Raw genomic sequence first — 27,516 nt, 5'->3', positions numbered from 1 at the left:
CAAGCCCAGAAGCCTCAGGACCATCAGTATGCAAGGCAAGGCAACAGAATAAAAGCTTCAAGCACAGCTAAGAGATTGACATTAGGAAGATCAGGAAGAGTGGTCTAGTCGACTCAAATTTTTATAATTGTTGAAGGAAACAATTTAATGTTCTGTTGATTCATACAATCAGTATTTATTGCACCATCTCTTATGTGCCAGGCTATGTGCTAGGCACTGACTGGGGAAATAGAAGGGACTAAGAAAGACATTTATGCTCACATTGAAACATGTGGAGACAGAAGAGTGAGCAAGCAAAAAATACTAGACAGTGCTAAGTGGATAATGTGAAAGAATGACTACATGGCTGCTTTAAATTGGGTCATGAGGCCAGGCCTTCTCTAAGGTGATATTTAAGCCTTAATATCTGAGGCCTTCATTCTGAATGACAAGAAGGAGCCAGGCATGTGTGGGGCAGGGGAAGAGCAACTGGTCCAGACAGAAAAATCAACAAGGTGTGTCTGAGATACCAAAAAAAGACCAGGGTGAATGTGTTGAAGGGCTGGAGAAAATATGAGTGGGTTGTGTGGCCGGGTACGGTGGCTCATGCCTGTAATCTCAGTACTTTGGGAGGCCGAGCTGGGCAGATCATGATCAGGAGTTTGAGACCAGCCTGGCCAACATGGTGAAATCCCGTCCCTACTAAAAGTACAAAATTTAGCCAAGTGTGGTGGGAGCCTGTAATCCCAACTACTGGGGACAGTGAGGCAGGAGAATTGCTTGAACCTTGGGAGGTCGAGGTTGCAGTGAGCTGAGATCGCGCCACTACACTCCAGTCTGGGTGACAGAGTGAGACTCCGTCTCAGGTGGGGAAGAGTGGGTCGTGCAAGACTTTGGAATCTGGCGTAAGGCATTTGAATTTTACTATAAGTGAAAATTAAGAGGATAATTAAGAATTGTTGGGGCACATGAGTTTGGTGGTGAGGTGACTAGGCCAAATTAACACTCTAGCCAACCCCCTAAGCACCCCACCCCACATTAAATCAGAGTGGCACTTTTCATTCGCATACACAATCTTACGATCTATCCCCAGTAAACTAGGATATTAGTCCTTCTATTATCTCTTCTTCTTCTAGTAGTTATCCCTGTGCTTCACACATGCAAACAACAAAGCATAACATTCCGCCCACTAAGTCAATGCCTGTTCTGATTCTTAGTCGCCAACCTACTGGCCCTTACATGAAGTGGAGGACAGCCAGCTGACGAGGTGATTCTGGCTATAACTGATCCACTGCTTTAAACTCCCTCGATGTTAACAGTGTATTTTCCCCCCTAAAAAAGTCAAAGTTTACTTCAAAATTGTACCCCATGGGTTGAAAGCATTTGGTATAGTACGGGGTATCTGTCAGATCCTTTCAGGCAGATACTGAAGTTTGGAGAGCTGAGTCATAAGTAAGATTGATTATTTAAGGCCAATTATAAATCTATCTCAAAACAACGACTTACCATAAACCATTTCTTGTCACCCTTCCTTCAGGAAACAAGTTTCAGCCACTAAGGCCGAAGCAGAAAAGGATGGAGTGAAGGTCCCCACAACTCTGGCGGAATACTGCATCAAAACTAAAGTGCCTTCCAATGACAACAGCTCAGATTTGCTTTATGACGACTTGTATGACGACGACATTGATGATGAAGATGAGGAGGAGGAAGATGCCGACTGTTATGATGATGATGATTCTGGGAATGAGGAGTCGTGACGGGCTCCTTCAGTGCCCCTGTACTGCCCTGCCGTCTCAGGCCAAAGGGAGGGGAGCAAGTGGGGACCTGGCCATGGCCCCTCAGCAAAACCTATTCACAGCGGGTGGGGAAACACACACAGCTCCTGCTGACTCCCCTTACGGATCTCAGTTTGCTCCTTTTTATGGACCTTTAATGGAGAGAGAGTAACCCTCCACAGAATGTCTGAATTCTTGCATTCTTTACCCTTCCATCACTGTATTGATTCTTTTTTTAAAAAAACATCAACCCAAACTCCCGCCTCACTTCGTCTCTACAGAATGTTCACAGCAAAACACGTTTGGTCTGTTTTTAGATTCTTGAAGAATTCAATAGTCTTTCAAGAGGTTGAATGTGTTTAAAGCTGGGAACCTGTTGGGAGCTCACAAGCGCTGCATATACTGGGTAGCAAAAGAAAATGGAATTAAACCCACAAAACAAACTTGGAAAAAAAAAAAAGCAAATTTGCCAAGGTTTAGCTGCTCCTTTACATTAGTGTGTGTGCATTCGTTCAGCCCCATGGTGGTGAATTCTGTTTCTTTCCCTTCCTAAGGCTGGGACATGGTGGGCGTCAGGGACTTTCTGCTAAGCCTGATGAAATGTGCTCCTTCAATCTCCATGAAACCATCGTAACATGGAGGCCTCAGCTGCTCTGAGGAGAGAAATCAGACTTTGTTTTTTGAAATCAATTGGGATCGAAAGCCTGAAATAAATATTCATACTTTACATAGAACTGAGCACTTGGTTGCTATTTATTTTAAAGGCAGGGTTATTTTTCCCCCCAGGGAGTGGGGCAGGTGGGGAAGTTGGGACGAGTGTGTGTGGGTGGATTTAGTGATGGGAACAAAGAGTTAAAAGTCACTATGCTAAGTTTGGTTGATACTACTGGGGGGAAAAAATTGAAACTACTGGTGACCACTGTTGGGAGAGGAAACAGCATGGCCTTCCCATGAAAAACACACTCTTACCATGACGTTTTGGTTTTTTTAAGTAGCCACTTTAAATTACTCAGTATTAATCCTAGGTGCATGTGTTAAGATTTCGGTTTTCATCGAGCTGCTTATACTGATAGTGAGAAACTTGGACGTGTGTGAGACGAGTTACTGCTTTCTTCATTGGATGTGATCTGGACTTTTTTTTCCCCTTTCAACATACTTAGGCTGTGGAGCGCAAGCAGAATTGTGCATAGAAATTGTGGCAGGGCTGAGGGAGTTGACTGCAGGCAGGTTTTAGGCCAGATAAGGCTAGATCTTCCTGCAATGCACTCGCTGCAACTTTTGATTTTCCAGATCTCAGTCGTGTTGCTTCAATCAATATTGAGATCCAGCAGCCTTCACCATCCAGGGACTTCAGAACTTGAAGGTAATTTTTGGTTGTTATGGGGGCGCACCAGATCATAGGAGGGCATTATTTGGAGGAAACCGCTATAATGTAAAATCAGATTTCAGAAGGCAAATGCAGCAAGGACTGACTATAGTCAGTCCTATTTCAGACCCCTGGGCACTAGTGTCAGCTCCTCCTTTGGCTCGTAACTCGGAACTAAATGGCAGATTAGGGACGGGCAAGAGGGATCCTAAGATGGCCAGAGTAGGTGACACTTACTTCCTTAGCTCCTCCTTCGTTCTGATCTCAGGGTTTTCACTCTTCAAACTCCCAAACACATGACTTCTTCCCAGCAGCCCTTCCTGGCCTCTCAGAGTTTAGTCTGGTATGAAATGGGACTGTTTAACAAGCTAAGGCTCTTAGGGGACACCGTTGAGCCTGGTCCCAGCATCTCTGTGATCTCCATGATCTCCACAGGGCCAGGGTTGCTACTTGTACCCAGAATCTAGTGATTTCAGCCAGATCCATGCAACAGAGCAGCTTTGAAATACATTGTCAAGTTGCGTGATTACAAACTCTCATAGAAAGATGTTGGAACTACCTTTTTACTTCCCATACTTTTTAAGTAATGCTTCCAGATTAACCTGCAAATCTTCTGGAACCAGAGCCTCTCACAGTGCTCTGGTTTACCTCCCCCAAACTGCCCCCAAAACCCCCATGCAAGTTTACAGCCAGTAGCTCGGTCTTATTCTTTTGGAGCCCTAAAATTAAGCCTTTCATTCCCCTTACTGCTAAAGCTTCTCACTCCCAGGGCAGCCCCGGCACCCTGGCATTGCGGAAGGTGCTCTGCTGCACAGCTCTGTTCCGTCAGGCCCTATTGGCCGCTGTTACACATTGACTCAGGGAGCCAGAGCGCCAAGTGGAGGTTGTACCTCTCAGTCCTTTGGGGTGTTAACTGTCAAGGGCTGGGTTTGCCTCTGATGAGTACAATCAGTTCCAGAAGAGTGGGTAAGTCTCTTGCTAGCAGGTGGACATTCTGGTATTTTAGACTGACTGAATGAAACCCAGAGAGGCTGGTTCCAGAGCTCTGTCCCTGAGAACACATCCCTATGGAAAATACTTGAGTTTGTAATTTTTTTTTTTCTTCTGGGAGTGGAGGTCTCAGGCTCAATCCGGAACCATGTATGTACAGTTGTGCTTATTATTTGGTGTGACATGAACTCAAAATCCTGCATTTTTAGATTCCTTTTAATTCTAATTGAGGCCTCACTGGATGCTCTTCAGTTCTGTGTATTTTGAGGTTGGGTGGAGAAAGTATATGATTCCGCTGTTGCTTCTTTCAGTCTTCCCCCTTTCTCCTTTTATCATTCCAGAGTTCTTTTCTATTAGTCAGACTTTTTTGTAGAAACCTTCTTTCACTTGCCCTGGCAAACTGCTTCTTTACTTGCTGGTTTCCTTACGTTTGGGGCACATATTGTAAGAAACCGATTGGAAGGGGAAATGTGCAGCTCTCCACTGAAAATGAACTCTCCACCCCTCCCATCCTGATAAACGAGGTTTACATTTACAACTAAAAGGATTCAGAGATGCAATTTTCAACTATTCTGAAACCAGCAGGATACACCTGACTTTAATAGTTTTAGCTGAAATTGTAGATGTTTTTCTTCAGTTTAACTTATGAGAAAAGATTATCTGATGCATTTTGTGTTGACTTCCCCTTTAGTGGTTTATTTTGTCTTTTTCTGCCCATCTGTCTACTAATAAAATGTGAAATAAAATACCTGTATTGCTACTTCCCCATGAAATGACCCTCTTCTTTTTTTACCTTGTGTTAAAGAAAACTAAAAGGTGGTCTCAATATCACTGTTAACCTTGCAGATTATGCCAGGGCTCAGCTGAAAAATTAGACAAAAACCACAACTGGGGAATCTGCCTTTCTAACTCACCTCCCTGGTGTATCCCCAATCCCTTCAAGCTCCTTATAGACGAGGCCATTTGTTAAACTTGATTCTGAAAACGGGAGCTGATACGAGTAGATCAGTGAGGGACTGAGGGGTGCTCTGCTGCTTCTCTTAGGCAAACATTTTCACTGTCATTTGTTTTCCTAACTAACTAATTGCTGCTAATAGCAGGGATCAGGCAGATCACCCTATTTAATAAAAGTCCTAATTTTACTTGTAGACACTTACCTTTTTGTAGGTAAGGTCCCAAGCTGCCCTATCCCTAAGTCTCTTAAGGAGCTATAAGAAAAGCCAGGTTAACTTTGATCAACATGGCCTGGGCCCTGTGAGGAGGTTTAGCTCTCCTTACAGCCATTGTCATTTGGGCCAAGAGGGTCCAGTTAAAAGGAAAACCATTTCAAGCCTTTATAGCCTGTGTCAGAAGACTACAACCATGTGGGGTGGGTCTCCTTTAGTCCTATGAAGCTCCAGGGCTTCTGCCCTGAGCTGCCTTTCAGTCACACCACACAGACCGTGCATGCTCTCAGAACTTTATTAGGTGGGGATTAGGCAAGAGAAAACCCCTGAAACAGTTGCCCACCTCGTTCAAGACAACCGGAATGGAGATGTGTTGCTTGGAGATATCTTTGATTTTTAAAGGGGAACTGACTGGCTGAACAACTGAGATTATTATTATTTTTTTCATGGTCAGCCAGTCTCCAGTAAGTCTCTAGGGACATGACCAGCCTAGAAGCCCCTGTTTGAAGACAAACAGGTGCCCATATTTGTGCTGGGTGGAGGGATAGTGCTGCTATTCCCAGATCAAGATTTGGTGGAAGGAGACCATGACAGATGACAAAAGGAACAGTTTCTCAAAAACGGGTATAAAGTAATTACACAGGAAAGAAAACAAACAATTTGCAAAGGAGTGAGACAAGTCGTGATTCTTCATTGGTACCTGACCCCTACACCCAAACAGCCTTGAACCAGCCCTTCCAGAGACTGCCCCTAGTGGCCCACTGGGCAGTGCAGGCTATGAAGAGGACCTGAACGCAGATGGGGTGGGGGCACTTATTTTGCTACAGTGGAGAAGGGGCTTGAATGGGGAGAACAGACCTGGCTAACATCTGCAGCCGTCCCCGAACTCCCCCAGACTTCTATCACATTTACAAATACATACATAAATACATTACATACAATAGCCAGTCTGGGAGGCAGGCTCCCCACAGAGGCATGGCTGACACATGTCTCGGGAATTCTAGGGAAGGGCACTGGGCTCCCAAATATGTGCTCGTGTGTTCTCTCCTGCCCAGGATAAGCCGTGCCCCAGCACGCCCCTCTCTTCTGGATTTAGTTTGTCCAGTATGGAGAGTTGCCGTAGGCAGGTTTGGAGGCTTGAGACTTGGGCTGCAGGGAGCTGGGCTGGCTGCGCTGACCCGAGCCACTCTGCAGAAAAGGAGAAGGGAAGGCTGTCAAGGCTGGAGCAGAACCCCTGGCCCACAGCAGGGTGGCTGCCTCCACTGTGCTCACCTGGGCATCCTGCGGAAGGTGGTGGTGCAGCAGCTGGGAGTGGGGCTGCTGGTGGGCTGGCAAGATGTGCAGGAATGGTGGGGGCGCATAGCCAGGGGCCGCTCCCGGGGCCAGGGGCCCAGTGGAGCCCAAGGCTGAGGGCAGGCTGAAAGGTGGAGGGGTCCCTGCATGAAATCCCTGCTTGTCAAAAGTCTGCAGGGCAAAGGAGACAATGGTGAAGGTCAGGTTGGGCTGTAACCTCCCAAAAACCTATACACCCAACCCACCTTTGTCCCTCACCTGTGTCTTATTGTAGACAGAACCAGTCATATCAGGTAGACCGGCGGTGCTTGAAGACACTGATACTCCTAGGAGGAAAAGCAGTTGTTCCCCACAGCAGTTGTTCCCAGCTCCAGGCTCCCCACCTCCAGGGGCACTCAGGGGTTGCCCTGCCTGACAGGGGATCAGGCAGGAGCCCACCACTCCAGGCCTTATCCTGGAAAGGAGAGGTAAACGCTACCTTTGCCAGGCCCAGAACCTGCAGACTTGTTTGGTGCCTGCGATGATCCAGCATAGCCACCTTTGGAGTAGTCTCCTGCTGCTGTCCCCTGGGTCAGGTCGTCATAACCTAGCATGGCAGAGTATAAGAGGCAAGTGTGAGCCATGCAAGCCTGTCTGACCCCACGTGTCTCTCTGGGGAGCACCCCTCACCTGTACTGTAGCCATGCTGGCCATAACCACTGGCCTGCTGGAAGGGAGGTGTGGGAGTGCTCAGGTTCACCCCGTGTTGCTTGGCTGAGGCTGGAGGGACCTGGTGGGGCAAGCACATGAGGTATTAGTGTAGGAAGAGGCAAGCTGAGGCTGGTCAGGTACCCCTGCCAGAGCCTAAGGCAGCAGGTGACATACCTACAACCACAGGGGACCTGTGTTTTCATTAGTGCAACACATGTTGGATCTAAACACAGCAGGGGAAAGGTGACCTTGTCCCCAGCCTGAACAGTTCCTGAAGGCCAGATAAAACAGAGTGGAATCATGACCCTCCCTCCCTGCTGGAAGACAGGTCCCAGGTTTCTACCCGCCAGCAACCCAAGGCCAGGAGACACAGTCACACCCGCTGAAATACTCACAAACATGGTGGGGCCGTACTGGAAGGCACTGGGCACGCCTGTGTAGTAGGGAAGGCCAGTGTAGCTATAGCCAGGTGGCAGTGCAGGGTTCAGGAAGGGCTGCTGGGCTGTGTGGTGGGTCTGTGATTGGCTCTGCTGTGGCTGAGCTGGTGTGGTAGGGGGTGCAGGGGATGCAGAGTCCCCACGGCCAAACTTTGTGACATCACCTAGGAAAGAACACTGACTCCAGCCACTGCCCTTCCTCCAACCAGAGAAAGGCCAAGCTGGCTTCCGCAAACAGGAACAGGTCTGGCTGCCAGCTCGGCACAGGCTACCAAGAGGCCTCTCTCAGCCTTGCTGCTGCTGCTTCCCAGCTCTTGGAGTTCGCGCTAGGCCAGCCCCGGGCCACTCCTCATCCACTGAGCAAACTCACCTGGATACGGATTATTAGCTAGGCTCCCATCTCGGCTGGCAAGTGCTGTGGGTGCAGCAAAGGGAATTCCATAGTAGTCCTAGGAGAGACCAGGGAGGCTCGATCAGCGACTGGCCCTGCTTGACTCCCAGGAGAGCAGAACTAGCACATGAAAGTCTAGGTGATGCTACACTCCTGAAATAGACTGCACGCCTAAAAGCCAGCAGTCCCAGGGAATGCCAAGTAAATGGTGCCCCTCAGAGGAGTGTGCAACTAGGCGGCCTAACACACGAGCACACAGACCGGCCAACCCTGCAGCTTCGCCAGGCAGAGCTGCTGCAGACCAAGCCTCACACGTCCATTTGACACCACAGGCAGATGCTTGTGTGAGTGCCTCGGGCTAAACCAACTTCACTGGCTTTTCTGTGAGAGACTACAGAGCAGCTAGGAAAGCTGACTAAACAGAGCAGCCCCGAAAAAGGAGGCAACAGAAGTATAAGGGCCTGAAAAGTTTAAGGGGGGACAGAGGGCAGTGCCAAGTAGGCACAGGATATGAGCAGGACCCCAGGTGAAGCCTGGAACTGGCCTGTCACCACCTACACTGCTCTCAAAACACTGACACGGTCTAGGATAAGCTTGTCCAACCCACGGCCCGCGACAGCTTTGAATGTGGCCCAACACAAATTCATCTTTCTTAAAACATGAAATTTGCAAATCTTTTAAAGCTCATCAGCTATCTTTAATGTGAGTGTATTTTATGTGTGGCCCAAGACAATTCTTTCAATGTGGCCCAAGGAAGCCAAAACATTGGACATCCCTGGCCTAGGACTTGGGGGAAGTATGGCAGATACAACAGTGTGGAGACAGAGACGGCAAAACACAGCGGAACTTCGTGGAGGAGGGGAGGCCTCACCTGGCCCTCACTCACCATCCAGGGCCTCGCACTCCCGACACACCTGGCCCCTGAGCAAAGGGAAAGCCCTTGGGCTGTGCCCGATCATGCCCAGAAACGAGCCATCCTGGCTGGGAATGGCATTTACACCCTCCAGGAAACCTTCCGGAAACCCACAGCAGCCTAGAACCCCCAGGGGAGGCAGAGCTGGGAATGCACAGAGCTGCACAACTGAGGACGGGAGTAGAGAAAGCCCAGAAGGGGGAGCCCTTTCATAGAACGTGAGAAATCTCCAGGCGGGAACCAGGCTCACAAGCAGCAGAGGTGAAGAAAAACTAGAGGGATAGAAAGAGCAACATATCTCAAAAGGTGGGCTCCAGAGGGTGTTTTCTCTAAGGCACAAAGTGATAAAAGCCAAAAGAGTGCTGTGAGTAAGTGTGGAGACCACAGAGAGCCCCTGAAGCAGGATGAACCCTGGGGCTCAGCACCACCTCGTGCACTCTGGGTCTTTGGCCCGCAGATTAAAGGGCCGCTGGTTTGCAGTGGGGAGAAGCTGCTCAGGCTGGGCCTCTGCTTCTGGAAATATGGCCAGCCAGTGGAAAGGGCTACTCTTCTGAAACAAGAGCAGCTCCGTCAGCATTTTGTGGTCCGGCAGAGAAGGGGACAACACCAACGGGGAAGAATGAGAAGGCGGCACTGCACAAGAGAGAAAGCCTCTTCCTCCAGGAACAGGAAAGACTGTATCCAGCAGAGGGGGACACGGGTGTCCAAACTGCCTGCAACTCTCTGACAAGTGCCCCGGGAAATGGCAGAGCAAGAAGAGAGCGGCTCCCAGGAGGAAGTCTTGCCCACGCAGGGCAAGGAGCGGCTCTATTGCCTTCTGTCCCCACCGTTCTGTTCATGTGGCTATCCCTGGAAAGGCCCACGCTGCGTTCTGGCACCAACAGTCAGAATTAAGAGGCAATCCTGGCCTCAGAGTAAGGCTGCAACCACCAAGGACGTCCCAGGGCAGCCATTCTCACAAATCTAGATGGGAGGCCAGACCTAGAAGAGATCTTAAAGACCATCAGCTCAAGACACTCATTCAGCTGATGGCAGAAGAGCAGTCACTGGCCACCTCAGACCAAAGACGCTATATGGTACTCTGAGGAAAAGGAAGACATTATAAAACTCCAGGGCCAAGCAAGCAACCTCCATGTCTTGTGTCATATGGGTTTTCTTTTTAAAAAAGAGAGAAAGAGAGAAAACAAGATGAAGGAGGGAAGATTAAGCACCAACATTTAGCAGGGGGCATGGCCTACCAGGGCCCCAGGTCCCAAAGGCCTTTATGTTTCCTAGGGATGAGCACCGGACATTCTGTGCCAAAGCTATGGTCACGCCTGGCACAACCGCCAGATGAAAACAGCTTTCTCAGTGGTGGTGCTGAGAGGTTCCTCAGGCAGAGGATCCCAAGGGCCAGACAGGGTGGCAGCCAAGACCACAAGAGGGGGGACATGTAAAAGATTCTGAACCCTCTGCTCCGACCAGTCCACACCCTACTCACCACTGGCAGCCGTGACTGCAGCATCTGGAGCTCGTCATAGCCATAGATCTGTGTGAGAACCAGAACGTGTATTTTAGGAACCACATACCACCCCCTGGGAAGCCCAGGTCCACCTAGGAGTCAAAACAAGGTTGCAGGGCTGTAACACACCCGGGAATGGGATCCGGATCAGCTGTTAAGGGAACAGATCCTGCCTTCACGGAGTCTAGACGGAAGAAGACCACAGGGCTCAGCAGGGCAGAGACGGGGGGCTCAGGGATGGAAGGGCAGCTCAAGGTGGGCAACCTGGGCCTAATGCCAGGCTCCCGCCAGGTGCCAGCCGCTGAGGCCAGGGGAGCTGGGCAGGCCAGGAGTTCAACCAAGCACTCACCGGGTAGGCAGGAAGCAGTCCTCCAGGACCTACGAGGTACTGGTTGTGCAGCAGGGGAGGCACCCCCTGAGGCAAGTTTGGGGGTGTTTTGCCTGTATAGAGGGAAAAATCAAATGGAGTGAAGTGGTCACCACAAAGAGTGAGAGTCCTCAGCTGCTCTAGGAGGAGGCACAGTCACTGAGCTACCCCAGATGGGTTCAAAGAAGGGCAGTGGCTGAATGAGGCAGAGGGTCATTCTACAAAGCAATGAAGGGGAGACAGAAAGCCCGGCCACCACACCGAGGTTGTTTCAACGTCAGAGAGTTCTGGGCCCAGACAAAAGCAGCCCCTTTCCCCTAATCCCTAAGGTCCCACTGCACTGAGCAAAGAGAAATATAAAAAGAATCTGCCTCCTCCAAAGAGGGCAAGGAAGCCATGCAGTGCCAGGAGAGGAACAGGATGAGTTCAAAGTGCGTTTTAGCAGCAACCATCAAATCACAGTCTGCAGGGCCTACCAACAGCCTAGGTCTGCAGTTGAGGAGCCCACAATAAGTCGTCCCTGGCCCCTCCAAGTCACCATGTCAACTCGGCTCCAGGGAAGAACAAAGAGGAAAGACTGGAAAGCTAGAAGCACAGAGAGGCCAGGAATCCTGACAGGGAGAATTCATCCCCATCAGGGGTGGGGAGATCAGGCCTCAAGGTCAATGGAACACACAGCACACCTGGCAGGCCTGAGACTCTCCTGACACCTGCACTGCCTTCCTGGGACGCCAAGCAGACACCTTTGAGGGGCTCGGGGGTGGGCAGGAAAGGCCTCTGGAGCACATACCTGAGGTCACCAAGGGTGTGGCCCTGCTACTGCTGCTGGACACACTCGTGGGGGTCCCACTCAGACAGAGGCTGTTCGCGGTGTTCATGCTACTGGACAGGCTGACGCCTGAGGATGTGGAACTCGAGACGGAGGTCGCTGCCGTGGAGAAGGTGGCTGAGGACTGGAGGGAAGAGGCACTCTCCACACTGGCATGCTGGCAAAAGAAAAGCCAGGACACATGGATCTGGAGGCAGAGGAGGAGGGTGCTGGGGAGAGACTGGCCTGGGGCTTGGGCCCATAGTCTCAAGGCTGAGCGGGCAGGTGATGATGTAGCCACCCAGGCTCCCTTAAGGTGAGAGGCACCGTGCTCAGTGCTCACTGTGGCCCCTCACACAGCCGCTGGTTCCAGCCATCAGGATACAATACATAAACTGAACATCAAAACTATTAACATTAAGCTCTAATGACCACAACTCTGTAAAAATCCTTCAAGCTGCTCATGCATTGGCATCCAAAATGAGGGCATAGAAATCCCAAGGTAACTTTGGATCATAAATGAACACAGACTATCTGAATATGGGACAAGTACCTATCTCAGAGCAAAGTAAACAGTCTGAGAAGTGGCGAGCATAGGCCACAGGAAGCCCAGCGCAAGTCTCAATCTTTTGGAGGTTTCCCTTCTACTGGGATTCTCAGCCACTGTGGTCTGGAAACAACAGGAGGCTGAGAGAGGCCTTTGCTCCAAAACCTGGTGACACCTTTCAGTCCACCAACGCCTCACCAGGGCCCACCTAAAAGGGCATGGCCTGCCACATGCCTGCTTGACAAGGTACCCCTGGGAAGAAAGAGTGAACCAGCGGACGCTTCATTAGCCCCAAGTTCCAGAAGCCCCGCCCAGCTGCCCAACCCTAGCAACAGGGTCCTATGAAGAACTTCAAGCTCCGAGTGGGTAGGTGTGAGAGGTACACCTAGGTGGGCAAAGCCAGTTCCAAAAAAGGGAGGAAAAGCCCTGTAACAGGGAGACCAGTCTCCAAACCAGGGCATAGAAAGCAGCATATAAACTCGTAGAGGAAAAGCCAAAGAACAGGAAGGGCCCAGGAGAAGGACCCAACCTGCCTCCGCAGACTAACTCTCCATGCCATCCCATGCCCACAGGTCACTGCCCACCTGGGTATTGGCTTTAAGGAGCTAACATCAGAACAGATTCACCAAGGTAAAGACAGCCAAAAACATGGTTTCCTGGGGCTCCAAGGCATCTTATTCCTCCAGCACAGATGGGCAGGACCAGGCTGGAGAGAGCCCCACCAGGAAAAGGGCAAAGGATGCAGTGGCCTGCCCGCCATCTAGGTCCTCTCCTTAGCGAGGAGCCAGACTCCCCACCACCTGCCACAGAAATCTGGAACAGCTCTGACCAATGCTCACAAGTGTACTTGGATATATACAAACTTTTAGTCTCAGAAGGAAAAATAAACATTCCCCATCGCTAAGAGAAGCTCACTAGGGAACTAGGTCCTGACTTGCTGAAAGGGACTCAAGAGTCATCCGGCAAATCTCTTCTCCCTTAGCTGCCCAACAGGGTTCCTGTGTGGCCTTGACCTTCCAGAACTGGGAGGACATCAACCTGCTGGATTAAAAGGTCAACACCAATTTTAAAGGCCTCGCTCAGTCCATCCAATGGGGTCTATGCAGTCAACTCCCCAGGATGGGCCCAGAGAAGCAAAGGCAGGAGAAGATGCTTAAATTTCCTTTAGGTACTGATGGAGAGTGATAAAGATCTAACTATGAGAAAATGGAATACATAGATCTCTGTAAAAAATAATCATAAACAGCAAACTTAGGGAAAAATCCCTATACTTCCCATCACGAAGGGCTCCCTAATACAGAAATAGAGACCAAAGACCTGACAAGAAAAGGAACCAAGAATATAAATAGCTCACATAGGCCGGGCGCAGGGGCTCACGCCTGTAATCTCAGCACTTTGGGAGGCGGAGGCAGGTGGATCACCTGAGGTCAGGAGTTTGAGACCAGCCTGGTCAACATGGTGAAACCCTGCCTCTATTAAAATATAAAAAAAGTAGCTGGGCCTGGTGGCATGTGTCTGTAATCCCAGCTACTAGGGAGGCTGAGGCAGGAGAATTGCTTGAACCCGGGAGGTGGAGGCTGCAGTGAACCAAGATCGCGCCACTGCACTCCAGCCTGGGCCACAAGAGTAAAACTCCATCTCAAAAAAAATCATAAATAAATAAAATAAAAATAAAAAACTCACATAAAGGAAATCAAATGGTTTTCAAATATATATAAAAAAGGATGTACAATCTCATTAAAAACTAGACTGATGGGCCGTTTTTCTGCTAACATACTAAGAAAATATGAATGTTTAATAACACCATTTTGAGGAGGCAATGGTGTAACAGGACATTTTATTCACTGCCAGTGGGAGGTAAACAGGGTCGAATCACTATGCAGGGCAATCTGGAAATGTGTATAAAATCACAAATGCCTTGCTGTTCCATATCGTGGACTAACACGCTACATACAGCTACACACATGAAACAACATAGGTAGGTTATCAAATGTAACATTCTCTGTGGTATCAAGATTGAAAACGACCCTAAAGCAGAACTGTGGGGAAAAACAACAACAACAACAAAACCCTTATGTTTCAACATGGAAACATCAAAATACACTTGTGGGGATACACAAGTGGGGGAAAAAAAGTTGAAGGACACTGTACATAAAATACTCTCATTTATGTACCAAGAGAAAACGATAAAAAGGGCAGATGACGGCCGGCGCAGTGGCTCACGCCTGTAATCCCAGCACTTTGGGAGGCCGAGGCGGGCGGATCACGAGGTCAGAAGTTCGAGACCAGCCTGACCAACATAGTGAAACCCCGTTTCTACTAAAAATACAAAAATTAGCTGGGTGTGGTGGTGGGCGCCTGTAACCCCAGCTACTCAGGAGGCTGAGGCAGGGGAATCACTTGAACCCGGGAAGTGGAGCTTGCAGTGAGCCGAGACTGCGCCACTGGACTCCAGCCTGGGCGACAGAGTGAGACTCCATCTCAAAAAAAAAGGGCAGATGATAACGGGAAAATGACTATATGTACGCACTGCATGTTTAGACTTCTATTTATTAAAAGAAAAATCATCTAAAGGATTGAGAAAATGTAAGGGTAGAGCCAAGTAGATGAGAGACAGAAAAACTTTTCATTGTAAATTGACAAGAATAGCAGAAGTAGATCAAGGGATACGTTTGACCTTTGGCTTTTTTTCGATTTAAAATTTGTAGTTTTGATTTTTCTCTAGAGGGCAGAATGTCCATGACACATCAGAATTGAGCCTGCTACAAGGCGTGGGCCTGCAGAGTCACTGAGAGGTCCTTGCCCCAGCCAAGCCCAGCGCTTCTGCAGAGCTGTGGAATTCACTTTTACAGGGAAAAAGGAATATTTTGGGCTACTTGCAAATTAGAAGTTGGAATACTGAATCTACTGAGCAAAACAAACACTAATTTAGGTTGCAATATAAATTCTTATTAAGCTATAATTTTTCTGGTAGACATTCATTTTCTATATGGGGATTGTTTTAAACCTATTTGAAAAGCCAATTCAATCATACATTGTATCTAATTATGTACCCTGTTTTTATTGCCTAACATTGTATACTATGTAATTTATTAATGTTTTGTATAACATTTAAAATTTTTATTTCAAAAACTAAAGCTTTATACTTTCATCGTATGTCAGTTACCATTTGAAATATTTTACATATATTAACAGTTAATGTTCACAGCCATGCCATGACTATGATGTATATACTATTATCTCAGTTTTCCAGATTAAAAAGATAAACAGAGGCACATAGAAGTTAGTTAATTGACCTGCCCATTTTTACACAGGGACTAAGGGACAGAGCAGGCACACAAACCCAAGCAGTCTGGTTCCAGAGTCTGTATTTTTATCTCTAAGCCGTTCTGTCCCTGAGAGCTATGTCCCTGCATGCCATAAGATATACCTACCAGAGTTTTTCTAAATAGTACTCTGTGTATTAGACATTTAGGTTCAAAACTGTTGTTTTCTTTGTTTGCTGTCTATGCTGAAATCACCTCACCACAAAACTTTTTTATTTGGTAAGATATAATGTAATCTGAACTTTTTGAGTATAAGAAAAAGTTCTTATATTCAAAGAACTTAATTTTATATTCAAAACATATTCAAATAATTAAGTTTCTATTAATTATTGAAGGATGATCTATTATTGTTAATAATAAGATTTGTAGAACATAGTACAATTTTTGAACTTCAGAATGTCACTTTTTCCCCAAGTTTGTTGTGACTTTATAAATGCTATACCAAAAGCAAATAATAAAAAATCACATATTCCTGTGGTCAACCCAGGCACAAAATTTCTTTCATGATTGTTTTGCATTCTTATTCTGGCTTAAATAAAATCTATTTTTAAAAAATTAAAAAAAAAAAAGAAAAGAAAAACTTATCATTGTCTATCTTTCTATAACTTAAAGATGAAATATTATGAACAAACAGTTGACGGCTGAACAACACAGGTTTGAAATGCATGGGTCCACTTACAGGCAGATTTCTTTTTCAACCCAATGCAGGCATGCATAATTTGAAAACACACATATTTGGAAGGCTGACTTTTCCTAGAGGTGGGTTCCGCAGGGGCAACAGTGCGACTTGAGAATGTGCAGATTTTGGTGTAGGCAGCGGTCCTTGAACGAATCCTCCGCAAATATGGAGGGACAACTGTATTAGCAACGTCACAGTTCTGTCATGCTGACAAAGTATGGAACCCACTACATGAGGCGATTCTGGCTGTGGTAGGTTGGAATACATGATCTGGAGTGTTTTTTGAGGAGATGGAGAGTGCAGCTCACCATGAGTGCAGGAGCATTGGGTTCCCAGGCAGCAGTGGCACGGACGCAGAGGGCAGCCCCACGGCGCTCCTGCTGAGGTCAGCTCACAGCTCCCATGAGCCACAGAGGGCAAGGGCAGGGGCAGGGGGACAGACAGAGGTGTCCACACTGTGCTCTACTTTGAAAGTGGCAGTTTGTGTGTTTTAGAAAAGATTCTGTGTAAGGTTTGACTTGGAACATCAGCGTGTGAAAGCCACAGCATTAGCCAGATCCAGAGGAAAGGACAGGACGTCCCTTTTCCACCACCTCACTCTGCTAGTGAGCTGCTGCCTTCTTCAGAGGACACCAAGTTCATCAGTTTCCTGCCTCCTCTGTTCGTCTGCACCCTAATCCTTCCTCCCGGCCTGTGGACCTGCCTACTCCAACCTCACCCAACACCACCTGCTGTCCAGGAGCATGGACATTTTGTTAATCCAGGCACCTTTCTATCCTCCCAATAGAGGTTCCAGCCTCTCCTAAGATTTCATCGGATGCCCTCTACAATCCACCTCATCCCCTCCATCTCACTACCATTCACTCCACAAGCCACCACAATTTGGCTGACACCTACCACTTAAAACCATGCTCACAGCTCCACGACCCACTGAGCCACACCTCAATAACCATAATCTAGGGCTACTCTTTGGCATATGAGGACACTTCCCAGCTGGTGCTAACACTCTGGCCTCCTGCCTGGCCTCTTGGCAGTGCATGTTTGCTTCCACCCTCTAGACTCCCTTCTCCAACATCGATCTTCTCACAATCTCTGCCTCTGAGTCAGGAAAGAAGGCACAAGGAAAGATCAAACAGCAAATTCCTGGGAGCAAGGTCACCACCTGACAGTCCTGCCAATGACATATGAGGTCTGGAGCAACGATTCTTCCCAGGTGCTACAAACTTAGAAAGCAAGATGTCCCCAGATGGTGCCCAGGAAATCGGAGGCTCAAACCAGATCATGCCATCAAGACATTTCAGCCAAGCAACTCTAGATTATCAGATACTAAAAGTCAGACTGAAGCTCCAGCTGCATCTGACTAAGCTCCAGGCTCCCTAAGCATGGCGGAGGAAGAGGAAGCCGCGCAGACACTTACTGTGTGTGACGTGCTCGAGGAGAGGGCTGCGTGCGCAGATGACAGGCTGCTCTGGTGGCTGGAGAGCGAACTAGAAGACAAAACAGAGCGCCATATGTCCACCTGAACAAGTGATTCCAGATAACAAGACTCACGGGGCTTAGTGAGCTAGATTCAAACTTGTCCCTAGTCCCTAGCGGAGGACCAGCTTCAGACCCCTCCTCATTCCTTATCCCCAAAGAGCCCAGTGATGTGGTCCTGATGGATGGGAATGACTCGCCATGAGGTCTGGAAAACTCCAGAGCCAGCTTCCCTCAATGACATCCATTTGCTCCTCAGATGGGAAAAGTGAAGACAGAGTTGCACTAAGAACATGGTCATCCTAGACAACCCCATTCAATCTGTGAATGAGGGATCAAAATTCCTATGCTCAACTCCACATGCCAATTCCCATCAAATCCACTTTTGCTCCTGGTTAAAGAGTGATGGAGAACACTCCTCAGAAGACACAGGTAGCAACGCCACCCATTTTCCTACACCTTGTTCTAATAACATCGCTTCTTCAGCCATGGAAAGTTCAGGCCAGACACCTGCTCAGAAATCCATCATTCTCCTTCCACCTCACAGACATGGGCCCAGCGATGCCCAGAGAATCTAGGCTCAGGCACACTCTGGAGGGCGAAGTCAGGTAGGAGGGTGCTGCTGGCCTCACCCTATTCCCAGGGGACCCAGTGCTCTGTGCCAGTAGAGGCGGTCCAAGCAGGCAAGGTTTCCCTATCTGGTGGCTTTAAGCCACAGCCTGGCCAAAACCTAAGCTACAGTTGTAACGCAAAAGCCCAGGACATCATGTCAGAGACAACAAGTGTGCTCTGTTCATGGAAGCAGCCTTCTACAGGAGCTCCAGGACTTTGCCCCAAGGTACTTCTCGCTCTGGGCCCACACCTTCCCCATACCTGCTAAGCTGAGAGAGAGGGCTGCTGGTCAAGTCGCCAGTGTGCGGGGATGTGGACGGCAGAAGTGCAGTGCAGGAGGTGGTGCTGGGCAGGGAGCTCACAGACGGGAGGGCAGAGGGAGGGCCTGTTGTCTTTGGAGCAGGAACGGATGAAGTAGCTGTAAGAAACAGATCTGTTTATTTCTACAACCAATCCTAAGTATCTGAAAATATGCTCAATATCTTGTGACATGTCAGCCTCAGTTGAGACGTCCATGAAGTTACATTCCCCAGGAAAATGCCAAGCATGTCGCCAGATAGCCCCCTGTCTGTCAAACAACACTATCAAAGGACACACCGTGGTCAGGTGTTCAAGATGCAGCAAAGAATAGAAAATGACACCTTTATAATCCAATCTATCCTATATGGGGACATACTTTTTCCACCTAAAGGAACCTAAGCTGTAGATGCATCCAGAAAGAAAAACGGGTACTGAGCCTAATATGTAGAATTATAACGTGAGGGAAACTCCTCAAAGGGCACAGCAAGGGGGAGTAAGAAGCTGACAGGTGAGACCACCTACACGTGCTTCCGCCAAGTCAGGCTGACTATACCAATGCTCACGGCCAACGTAAGGTAGACAGGGGTTGATGCATGTTGTATAGAAACACAGATACCTAACATCTCCAGGAAGAACACACATCTACTGTCCAACACCTATTTCCAAATGCACAGTGAGCATTTCCTTGGTATATGCTTGAATAGATGAATCTCAAAGCACACAAATGAGCTTCGTAGGCTTCAGAAAGAATGTGGAGACACTCAATCCTAGCTGTGGAAAGACTCAGTTTCAGTGCTGTCCACACATACAACTCAGATATGTGCTTGGAAATAAAACATCATTGTCTTTTCCAGTTAGGAAAGAGGAGCAACCTTGACCCTTCTAAAACCCAGGGAAAGCACTTGAGTCTCTAAAGGAAGGGCAGGTCAAAAACAAACACAAGCAATGAAAGGGTCAACTTACACCTAGGTCAGTTCTTACAGAGGCTTTCTTTTTATTGGCAGTCTATTCCATATATAAACCCTGTTCATAGATAAACTGTATAAAGACACGACAGATAAACCTCACCTAAAACTAAGACCCCAAAAGGTACCGCCCTGGGCCTTCTATTACGATGCTAACAGCTTCACAGGAAGCCTCTCTCAAACAAAATGGAGAGGGAAGGAGAGGAGGAAGTGAGGGAGAAGAGAGTATGGGAAATGAAAAGTAGGTTAATGTACACTGCTTCCCAGATACTTTAGTTCTCGACCCATGCCTAGACAAAAGAAACCTGCCACTACCACTGCTAGAGTAAAAAGTTCCTCTGTCATCCAACAAGCTCAGAATGACCAATGAATCTCCAAACAGACTTGGCAGCCCAACAATACCAGCAAATGTCAAACCAAAATCCTGGGGCTCCAAATCTGTCATTACAGTTTCAACTAAGGCTCACCCCAGTCTGCTTAAGTTCAATATCTGCACTCCCAGGAAATCCTATTTAAAGAGAGTCTTTCTGGCTTCCCCATCCATTTGCCTTCCTGAATAAAGAAAGAAAACTACCATAAACAATCACAGACAAGTTGGTCAACTACAGAAAAGAAGCAATTAACAGATTTGCCTGTGCTATCTTTGGCACTGTGCTATCTTTGGTAATCACTGAGCTGTTGGAAGGGGGCCTCATTTTCTCCCGAATGTCCACAGTGAACATTTCTCTCTCTTTCTAAGCAACAGTCCTTCAGGTCCTAAAGACAATGAGCCTATCTTTCCTGAACAAGAACAGTAATTTTTGCTTTAGAAGCACTTTTTTTTTGAGATGGAGTCTTCACTTTGTAGCCCAAGCTGGCTCAAGCAATTCTTGTGCCTCAGCCTCCCAAGTAGCTGGGATTACAGGCACGCACCACCACACCCAGCTAATTTTTCATATTTTAGTAGAGACAGAGTTTCACCATGTTGCCCAGGGGGGTCTCAAACTCCTGAGCTTGGGCGATCTGCCTGCCTTGGCCTCCCAAAGAACTGGGATTGTGGGCATAAGCCACCCAGCCTGGCCTAAGCATCTTTAAGATGCGTACTGTACGCTGCACTTGCGGTGCAGTGTGATTAGGGCAGAAGAATATGAGACCATCACCTCCCTCTTGCTGTGGCTAAGACATTTCTAATAATACCACAGCCAACACCTGTTCCAAAAAAAAAAAAGCAAAATGGCTGCTTTTTAACGAATGAGCCATTGACCAACTGGTGTTTTCCACATCACTTGAGCTATCCTCTTCCTCTGTTTGGTTGGCACCAGCCATGACAAGAGTAGCTTGCTGGTATACTTACTGTCTAGTGTCTGCTGACTTCGACCACTACCATGTCCATTCTATAAGGAAAAGAAGAGAACATAAACTTACAAAATGAAATCATTACCTGGGTGGCTTTTTATACTTTCTATAACATGTAGCTTAATCAAGAAACAATGATCTCTTTTATTGTATTTTTTAATAAAGGGGGGGTAATACAACAAACTCTCATACAAGAACAAATATGTTTAAAAAAAATTTTTTTCACCTCTCCAGGTTCAGATGATCCTCCCACTTAGCCTGCCTAGGAGCTGGGACTACAGGTGCACCCTACCATGCCTGGCTAATTCTTGCATTTTTACCATGTTGCCCAGGCTGGTCTCCAACTCCTGGGCTCAAGCAATCCTCCTGCTTTGGCCTCCAAGAGCACTGGGATTATAGGCATGAGCTACCATACCCAGCCCCAAATAATTTTTTTTTAAAGGTAACTTTTTGAGATGGTGTCTTGCTCTGTCACCCAGGCTGGAGTGCAATGGTGCATCTTAGATCACTGCAAACTCCATCTCCTAGGTTCAAGTGATTCTCCTGCCTCAGTCTCCCAAGTAGCTGGGACTACAGGTGCGCACCACTACACCAGGCTAATTTTTGTATTTTTAGTAGAGATGGGGTTTCACCACGTTGGCCAGGCTGGTCTCAAACTCCTGACCTCAAGTGATCCACCCACCTCGGTCACCCAAAATGTTGGGATTACAGGTGTGAGCCACCATGCCCAGCCAAAAGATAACTTTCATACTAGAAATTATCACATTTTATATCATTAGCAAAATGATTCTGAGATAAAAAGAGATGTTTCCTTGAAAGATGGCTTTTCTTAAGTGGGTTGGGTAGAGAAAGGGTTATGGCAATGTAGGCCCAAAAAGAGCAGAAACTGAAACCAACTGGTTGGTGCCAACCATAAGGCATCTCAGTGGAATTAACATACATGAAAAAGGCATCTTACAAGAATGATGTCTGCCTCCACAGACTGAACAGGGAACATAGGGCATGGAACAATAAACATCAGAACCTACGAGGCTCAAATACTGTCCCAAGATAAGAGGAACATGAAAAAGAGCTAAAACAGATTCTTTCTTACAAATTGCAAAAACACCCTAAAGTTGTTTCCTCTGTATCAACTCAAATCTTATAAAACCTCTGCTCATGAATATTACACTTATTTATGATACTCTCTGTTCTACAAAAAGTTATTTTTTACAAGTTATGTTTTTACATGAAATATAGAAAATTAAACAGAACTACTAGGAAAAAAGTAAGTTAAAATAACAGGTTACAGTCGAGGAAAGGGAAGCAACATACCTCACCAAATACATAAAAGTAGGAAGAAGGCCAGGCGCAGTGGCTCACGCCTGTAATCCCAGCACTTTGGGAGGTCGAGGCAGGTGGATCACGAGGTCAGGAGTTTGAGACCAGCCTGGCCAACATGGTGAAAACACTTCTCTACTAAAAGATACAAAAATTAAGCCAGGCGTGGTGGTGCACGCCTGTAATCCCAGCTACTCAGGAGGCTGAGGCAGGAGAATTGCTTGAACCCCAGAGGTGGAGGTTGCAGTGAGCCGAGATCACGCCACTGCACTCCAGCCTGGGCGACAAGACTCTCCCCGCCCAAAAAAAAAAAAATTTGGTAGAAAGTAATCACAGGTCTAGTTTCCTGCCTCACCCTAAAGTAAGGTTCATGCCCAACTAAATACACTTACATGATGTTGAACATGGGCATCTGAAACAACACAAGCCCTGACGTGTAAAGGAGTCATCTTTAAAACACACCAAATTTAAAAAAGCACAGAAAAGGGAAATAGAAAAGAGGAGACCTGAGGAAGATTTCATTTCAGCTTGAAAAAAAAAATTTTTTTTTTTTTTTTGAGACAGTCTCAGAGGTCACCAGACTGGAGTGCAGTGGCACAATCTCTGCTGACTACAACCTCTGACTCCCTGGTTCATGAGATTCTTCTGCCTCAGCCTCCAGAGTAGCTGGGATTATAGGCGTGCACCACCATGCCCAGTTAATTTTTGTAGTTTTAGTAGAGGCGGGGTTTCACCCTCTTGGCCAGGATGGTCTCGATCTCCCAACCTCGTGATCCACCCACCTCAGCCTCCCAAAGTGCAGGGATTACAGGTGTGAGCCACGGCGCCCAACCTGAAAATCTTTTTTTTTTTTTTTTGAGTCTCGCTTTGTCACCCATTCTGGAGTGCAGTGGCGCAAGCTCCGCCTCCTGGGTTCACGCCATTCTCCTGCCTCAGCCAGGCTAATTTTTTTGTATTTTTAGTAGAGACGGGGTTTCACTGTGTTAGCCAGGATGGTCTCAATCTCCTAACCTCGTGATCCGTCCGCCTCGGCCTCCCAAAGTGCTGGGATTACAGGCATGAGCCACCGCGACCAGCCGAAAATCATTTTTAAAACACAAAAGATAGACAAACTGATACAACAGAGGGCCACATTATTTGGGATGGGGGAAATTCTAGGCAAAAGAATGACAAGACGGCCGGGCGCGGTGGCTCAAGCCTGTAATCCCAGCACTTTGGGAGGCCGAGGCAGGCGGATCACAAGGTCAGGAGATCGAGACCATCCTGGCTAACACGGTGAAACCCCGTCTCTACTAAAAAGTACAAAAAACTAGCCGGGCGAGGTGGCGGGCGCCTGTAGTCCCAGCTACTCGGGAGGTTGAGGCAGGAGAATGGCGTGAACCCGGGAGGCGGAGCTTGCAGTGAGCTGAGATCCGGCCACTGCACTCCAGCTTGGGTGACAGAGCAAGACTCCGTCTCAAAAAAAAAAAAAAAAGAATGACAAGAGGCCAGGCGTGGTGGTTCACGCCTATAATCCCAACACTTTTGAGAGGCCCAAGTGGGTTTAAAGCTTAAGCCCAGGAGCTGAAGACCAGCCTGCGCAAAATGATGAGACCCCGTCTCTACAAAAATTAAAAAATTAGTCGGGCATAGTGGCATGCACCTGTACTCTCAGCTACTCAGGAGGCTGAGGCAGGAGGATCATCTGAGCCTGAGATGGAGGCTGCAGTGAGCTCTGATAGTGCCACTGCACTCCAGCCTCGGTGACAAAGCAATGCCCTGTCTTTAAAAAGAAAAAAGAAAGCAAAAGTAAAGAAGTATCAGAGGGTCAAGAAATCAAAATCTGCAGGAGAAAACAAAATCAATTAGCTCAGCAAGGAATGAAATGAGCAGTGATGTGGGCAAGGAGAGTGAGAGGTGACATTAAAACAGGAATTGCGATGTCCCGGAGATGACAGGGATTGATATGTGGACACCATATGGTCTGATTTCTGTTTTTTGTTTTGTTTTGTTTTGTTTTTGACCAAGTCTTGCTCTGTCGCCCAGACTGCAGTGCAGTGGCACAATCTTGGCTCACTGCAACCTCCGCCTCCCAGGTTCAAGCAATTATCCTGCCTCAGACTTCCAAGTAGCTGGGATTACAGGCACCTGCCACCACACCTGGCTCATTTTTGGGTACATTTAGTAGAGACGGGTGTTCACCATGTTGGCCAGGCTGGTCTTGAAATCCTGACCTCAGGTGATCTGCCTGCCTTGGCCTCCCAAAGTGCTGGGATTACAGGCATGAGCTACCGTGCCCGGCCTTATTTATGCTTCATTAACAGTACAGATCAGTACTTTTGAAAAGTATTTTCTGGATTAATAGAAATATTCTATGTCTGCAGAGTCCTACACCATAGCCACTAACCAAATCTGGCTAATAAGCACTTAAAATGTGACCAGTGTTAGAGGAACTGAATTTTTGCCTACTTTAATTATGTTTATATAGCCATATGCAGCCAGTGGTTGCCACAATGGAAAGTACAGAAATAAACATTGTGTTAAAAATGGCAGATGAGTCCAGGCATGGTGGCTCACGCCTGTAATCCCAGCACTTTGGGAGGCCGAGGTGGGAAGATAGCCTTAAGTCAGGAGTTTGACACCCACTTGACCAACATGGAGAAATCTCATCTCTACTAAAAATACCAAATTAGCCAGGCATGGTGGTGCATGCCTGTAGTCCCAACTACTCGGGTATGAGCCAGGAGAATTGCTTGAACCTAGGAGGCAGGGGTTACAGTGAGCCGAGACTGCACCATTGCACTCCAGCCTGGGCAAGGAGCGATACTCTCTCAAAAAAAAAAAAAAAAGAAAGAAAGAAAAGAAAAGATCAAGAATACATAGCTTTTTTAAAATGAGTAAACCCAGGCCAGGCGCGGTGGCTCAAGCCTGTAATCCCAGCACTTTGGGAGGCCGAGACGGGCAGATCACAAGGTCAGGAGATCGAGACCATCCTGGCTAACATGGTGAAACCCCGTCTCTACTAAAAATGCAAAAAAATTAGCCGGGCGTGGTGGCGAGCGCTTGTAGTCCCAGCTACTTGGGAGGCTGAGGCAGGAGAATGGCGTGAACCTGGGAGGCGGAGCTTGCAGTGAGCCCGGATCGCGCCACTGCACTCCAGCCTGGGCGACTGAGCGAGACTCCGCCTCAAAAAAAAAAAAAAAAGAGTAAACCCAGAAAGACAAATAGCAGGTGAAAAAATGGTAGCAACAAAATTGTCTATATGTAGAAGCACACAGAAGATGGTAACTGCCTCAGCTGATCTGGAAAAGCCAAATCCTAAGCCAATAAAAGAAAACCAGAGAACAATTCAATCTGTGTCTTCCAGGAACCACACCATACACCTCAGTATTGGATCGACACCAGCAACTTTGCAAGCAGGAGTGAAGATGAAGCAAAATATAAGAGGATTGGTTTAAAGTATGCACAGATGCAGATTCCCTGACACCTCTGCACAGCAGTATGACTTCCTCCTCCCATGAGATCTACACATCATCAAGGGGATAACAAACAGCCAGGGTACTATAGAAAATGAAGATAGATCAAGTCAGTGTAGACAAAATGAATAATGATACCAGCCTTCTCTTCCTATTAGGTGCTAAGGACACTGACAAGACAGTGATATGCCCTACAGGAAAGAGACGAAGAATATTCCCTGAGCAATCCAAACGAGCTCACCTATGATACTCTATACCCCTTTCTATTGGCTGATAATCATCAGCTGATTTACCAATATGAAGAATTAGAAAAGGAAGCCAGATGCAGTGGTACATGCCTAAAGTACCAGCAGCACACACCTGTAGTCAAGCTAGTCCAGAGGCTGAGGCAGAAGTATAGCTTGAGGCCAGGAGTCCAAGGCCAGCCTGAGCAACACAGCAAGACCCGTGGTCTCCTTTTAAAAATAAATAGGCCAGGCGCAGTGGCTCACGCCTGTAATCCCAGCACTTTGAGGGGCCAAGGCGAGCAGATTACTTGAGGTCAGGAGTTTGAGACCAGCCCGACCAACATGGTGAAATCCCATCTGTACTAAAAATACAAAAAATTAGTCAAGTATAGTGGCACATGCCTGTAATCCAGCTACTCGGGAGGCTGAGGTTGCAGTGAGCTGAGATTGCACCACTGCACTCCAACATGGGCGACACAGCGACACTCCATCTCAAAAAACAAAACAAAACAAAACAAATAAATAAAGGAGACAATACCGCTACAGATCTCAGAGACATTAAAAGGCCAGGAAAGAAACACAATGAAGTTTTATACCAGTAAACTAACAACTTAGACGAAATGGACAAATTCCTTGACATACACAAATAACAAAAGAAACTGAAGCACAGTAGTTCACACCTGCAATCCCAGCTACTCAGAATGCTGAGACGAGAGAATTGCTTGAGCCCAGGAGTTCACCACCACCCTGGGCACTGTAGCAAAACTCCAGCTCAAAGCAAAAAAAAAAAAGGTCTGAATAGCCCTCGACCAACTGAAGGAATTGAATTTACAATTACAAAACTCCTTGCAAAGAAAACTTTTGGCCCAGACAGCTATACTGGTGAATGCTACTAAATATTTAAGGTAGGAAGGAGAACAATCCAACACAAACTCTTACTAAAAAATAAAGTGAGGCTGGTGGTGATTAAAAAAAAAAAAGTGAAAATTACACTGCATGGTAGCACATCAAGAACTAATGTCTAAAACTAGGGTAGAGAATCAACAAGTAGCAATATACAGAGGGAAAAGTCTAATGAAGGTTCAATTTAACTGTGTCTGGGGTGTAAATAAGTAAAATTATCTGGCATGCAGTTAAGAATATATAGTATCAAGCTGAGGGCGGATGCAGTGGCTCACACCTGTAGTTCCAGCACTTTGGGAGGCCAAGGCGGGCGTATCACTTGAGGTCAGGAGATCGAGACCAGCCTAGCCAACATCATGAAACCCCACCTACACTAAAAATACAAAAATTAGCTAGGTGGGGTGACATATACCTGTAGCCCTAGCTACTCGGGAGGCTGAGGAAAGAGAATCATTTGAACCTGGGAGGAAGAGGTAGCAGTAAACCAAGATCGCATCATTGCACTGGGCAACAGAGCAAGACACTGTCTCTCAAAAAAATAATAATAATAATAAGCCGGGCACAGTGGCTCATGCCTGTAATCCCTTGGGCAGCTGTGGTGGGTGGATCACCTGAGGTCAGGAGTTCAAGACCAGCCTGGCAAACATGGTGGAACCCCATCTCTACTAAAAAAATACATACACACACACACACAC

General features: G+C 47.3%; 2 protein-coding genes and 1 non-coding gene across 5 annotated transcripts in view; 1 reads left to right on the top strand and 2 right to left on the bottom strand.

Moving 5' to 3' along the window:
• The window catches only part of UBE2R2 (ubiquitin conjugating enzyme E2 R2), a 111,857-nt gene extending 109,369 nt beyond the window's left edge, over positions 1 to 2,488 (top strand). For both annotated transcript variants that reach the window (XM_023203336.3, XM_023203335.3), the window contains one exon: positions 1,517 to 2,488. In XM_023203336.3, coding sequence (XP_023059104.1) covers positions 1,517 to 1,736 — 220 coding nt within the window. In that variant the 3' untranslated portion in view covers positions 1,737 to 2,488. The remainder of the gene's footprint in view (positions 1 to 1,516) is intronic.
• A 3,067-nt stretch (positions 2,489 to 5,555) lies between these two features.
• Positions 5,556 to 27,516, bottom strand: part of UBAP2 (ubiquitin associated protein 2) — a 100,536-nt gene continuing 78,575 nt past the window's right edge. For both annotated transcript variants that reach the window (XM_023203333.1, XM_023203334.1), the window contains 13 exons: positions 20,915 to 20,954; positions 18,578 to 18,734; positions 17,646 to 17,715; positions 11,659 to 11,854; positions 10,851 to 10,942; positions 10,481 to 10,528; positions 8,067 to 8,145; positions 7,655 to 7,860; positions 7,239 to 7,338; positions 7,048 to 7,155; positions 6,828 to 6,895; positions 6,549 to 6,740; positions 5,556 to 6,464 (listed from right to left, as the gene is read on the bottom strand). In XM_023203333.1, coding sequence (XP_023059101.1) covers positions 6,369 to 6,464; positions 6,549 to 6,740; positions 6,828 to 6,895; positions 7,048 to 7,155; positions 7,239 to 7,338; positions 7,655 to 7,860; positions 8,067 to 8,145; positions 10,481 to 10,528; positions 10,851 to 10,942; positions 11,659 to 11,854; positions 17,646 to 17,715; positions 18,578 to 18,734; positions 20,915 to 20,954 — 1,452 coding nt within the window. In that variant the 3' untranslated portion in view covers positions 5,556 to 6,368. The remainder of the gene's footprint in view (positions 6,465 to 6,548; positions 6,741 to 6,827; positions 6,896 to 7,047; positions 7,156 to 7,238; positions 7,339 to 7,654; positions 7,861 to 8,066; positions 8,146 to 10,480; positions 10,529 to 10,850; positions 10,943 to 11,658; positions 11,855 to 17,645; positions 17,716 to 18,577; positions 18,735 to 20,914; positions 20,955 to 27,516) is intronic.
• On the bottom strand, positions 19,390 to 19,470 carry LOC111536863. The gene has a single exon (XR_002729842.1). It is a non-coding gene; the product is annotated as a small nucleolar RNA SNORD121A (small nucleolar RNA).

The sequence above is a fragment of the Piliocolobus tephrosceles genome, chromosome 14 (assembly GCF_002776525.5).
Source record: "Piliocolobus tephrosceles isolate RC106 chromosome 14, ASM277652v3, whole genome shotgun sequence".
In the NCBI taxonomy this organism is placed as follows: Eukaryota; Metazoa; Chordata; class Mammalia; order Primates; family Cercopithecidae; genus Piliocolobus; species Piliocolobus tephrosceles.
The sequence above is the reverse complement of the archived record's forward strand: the minus strand, read 5'-3'. Positions and strand labels throughout refer to the sequence as shown.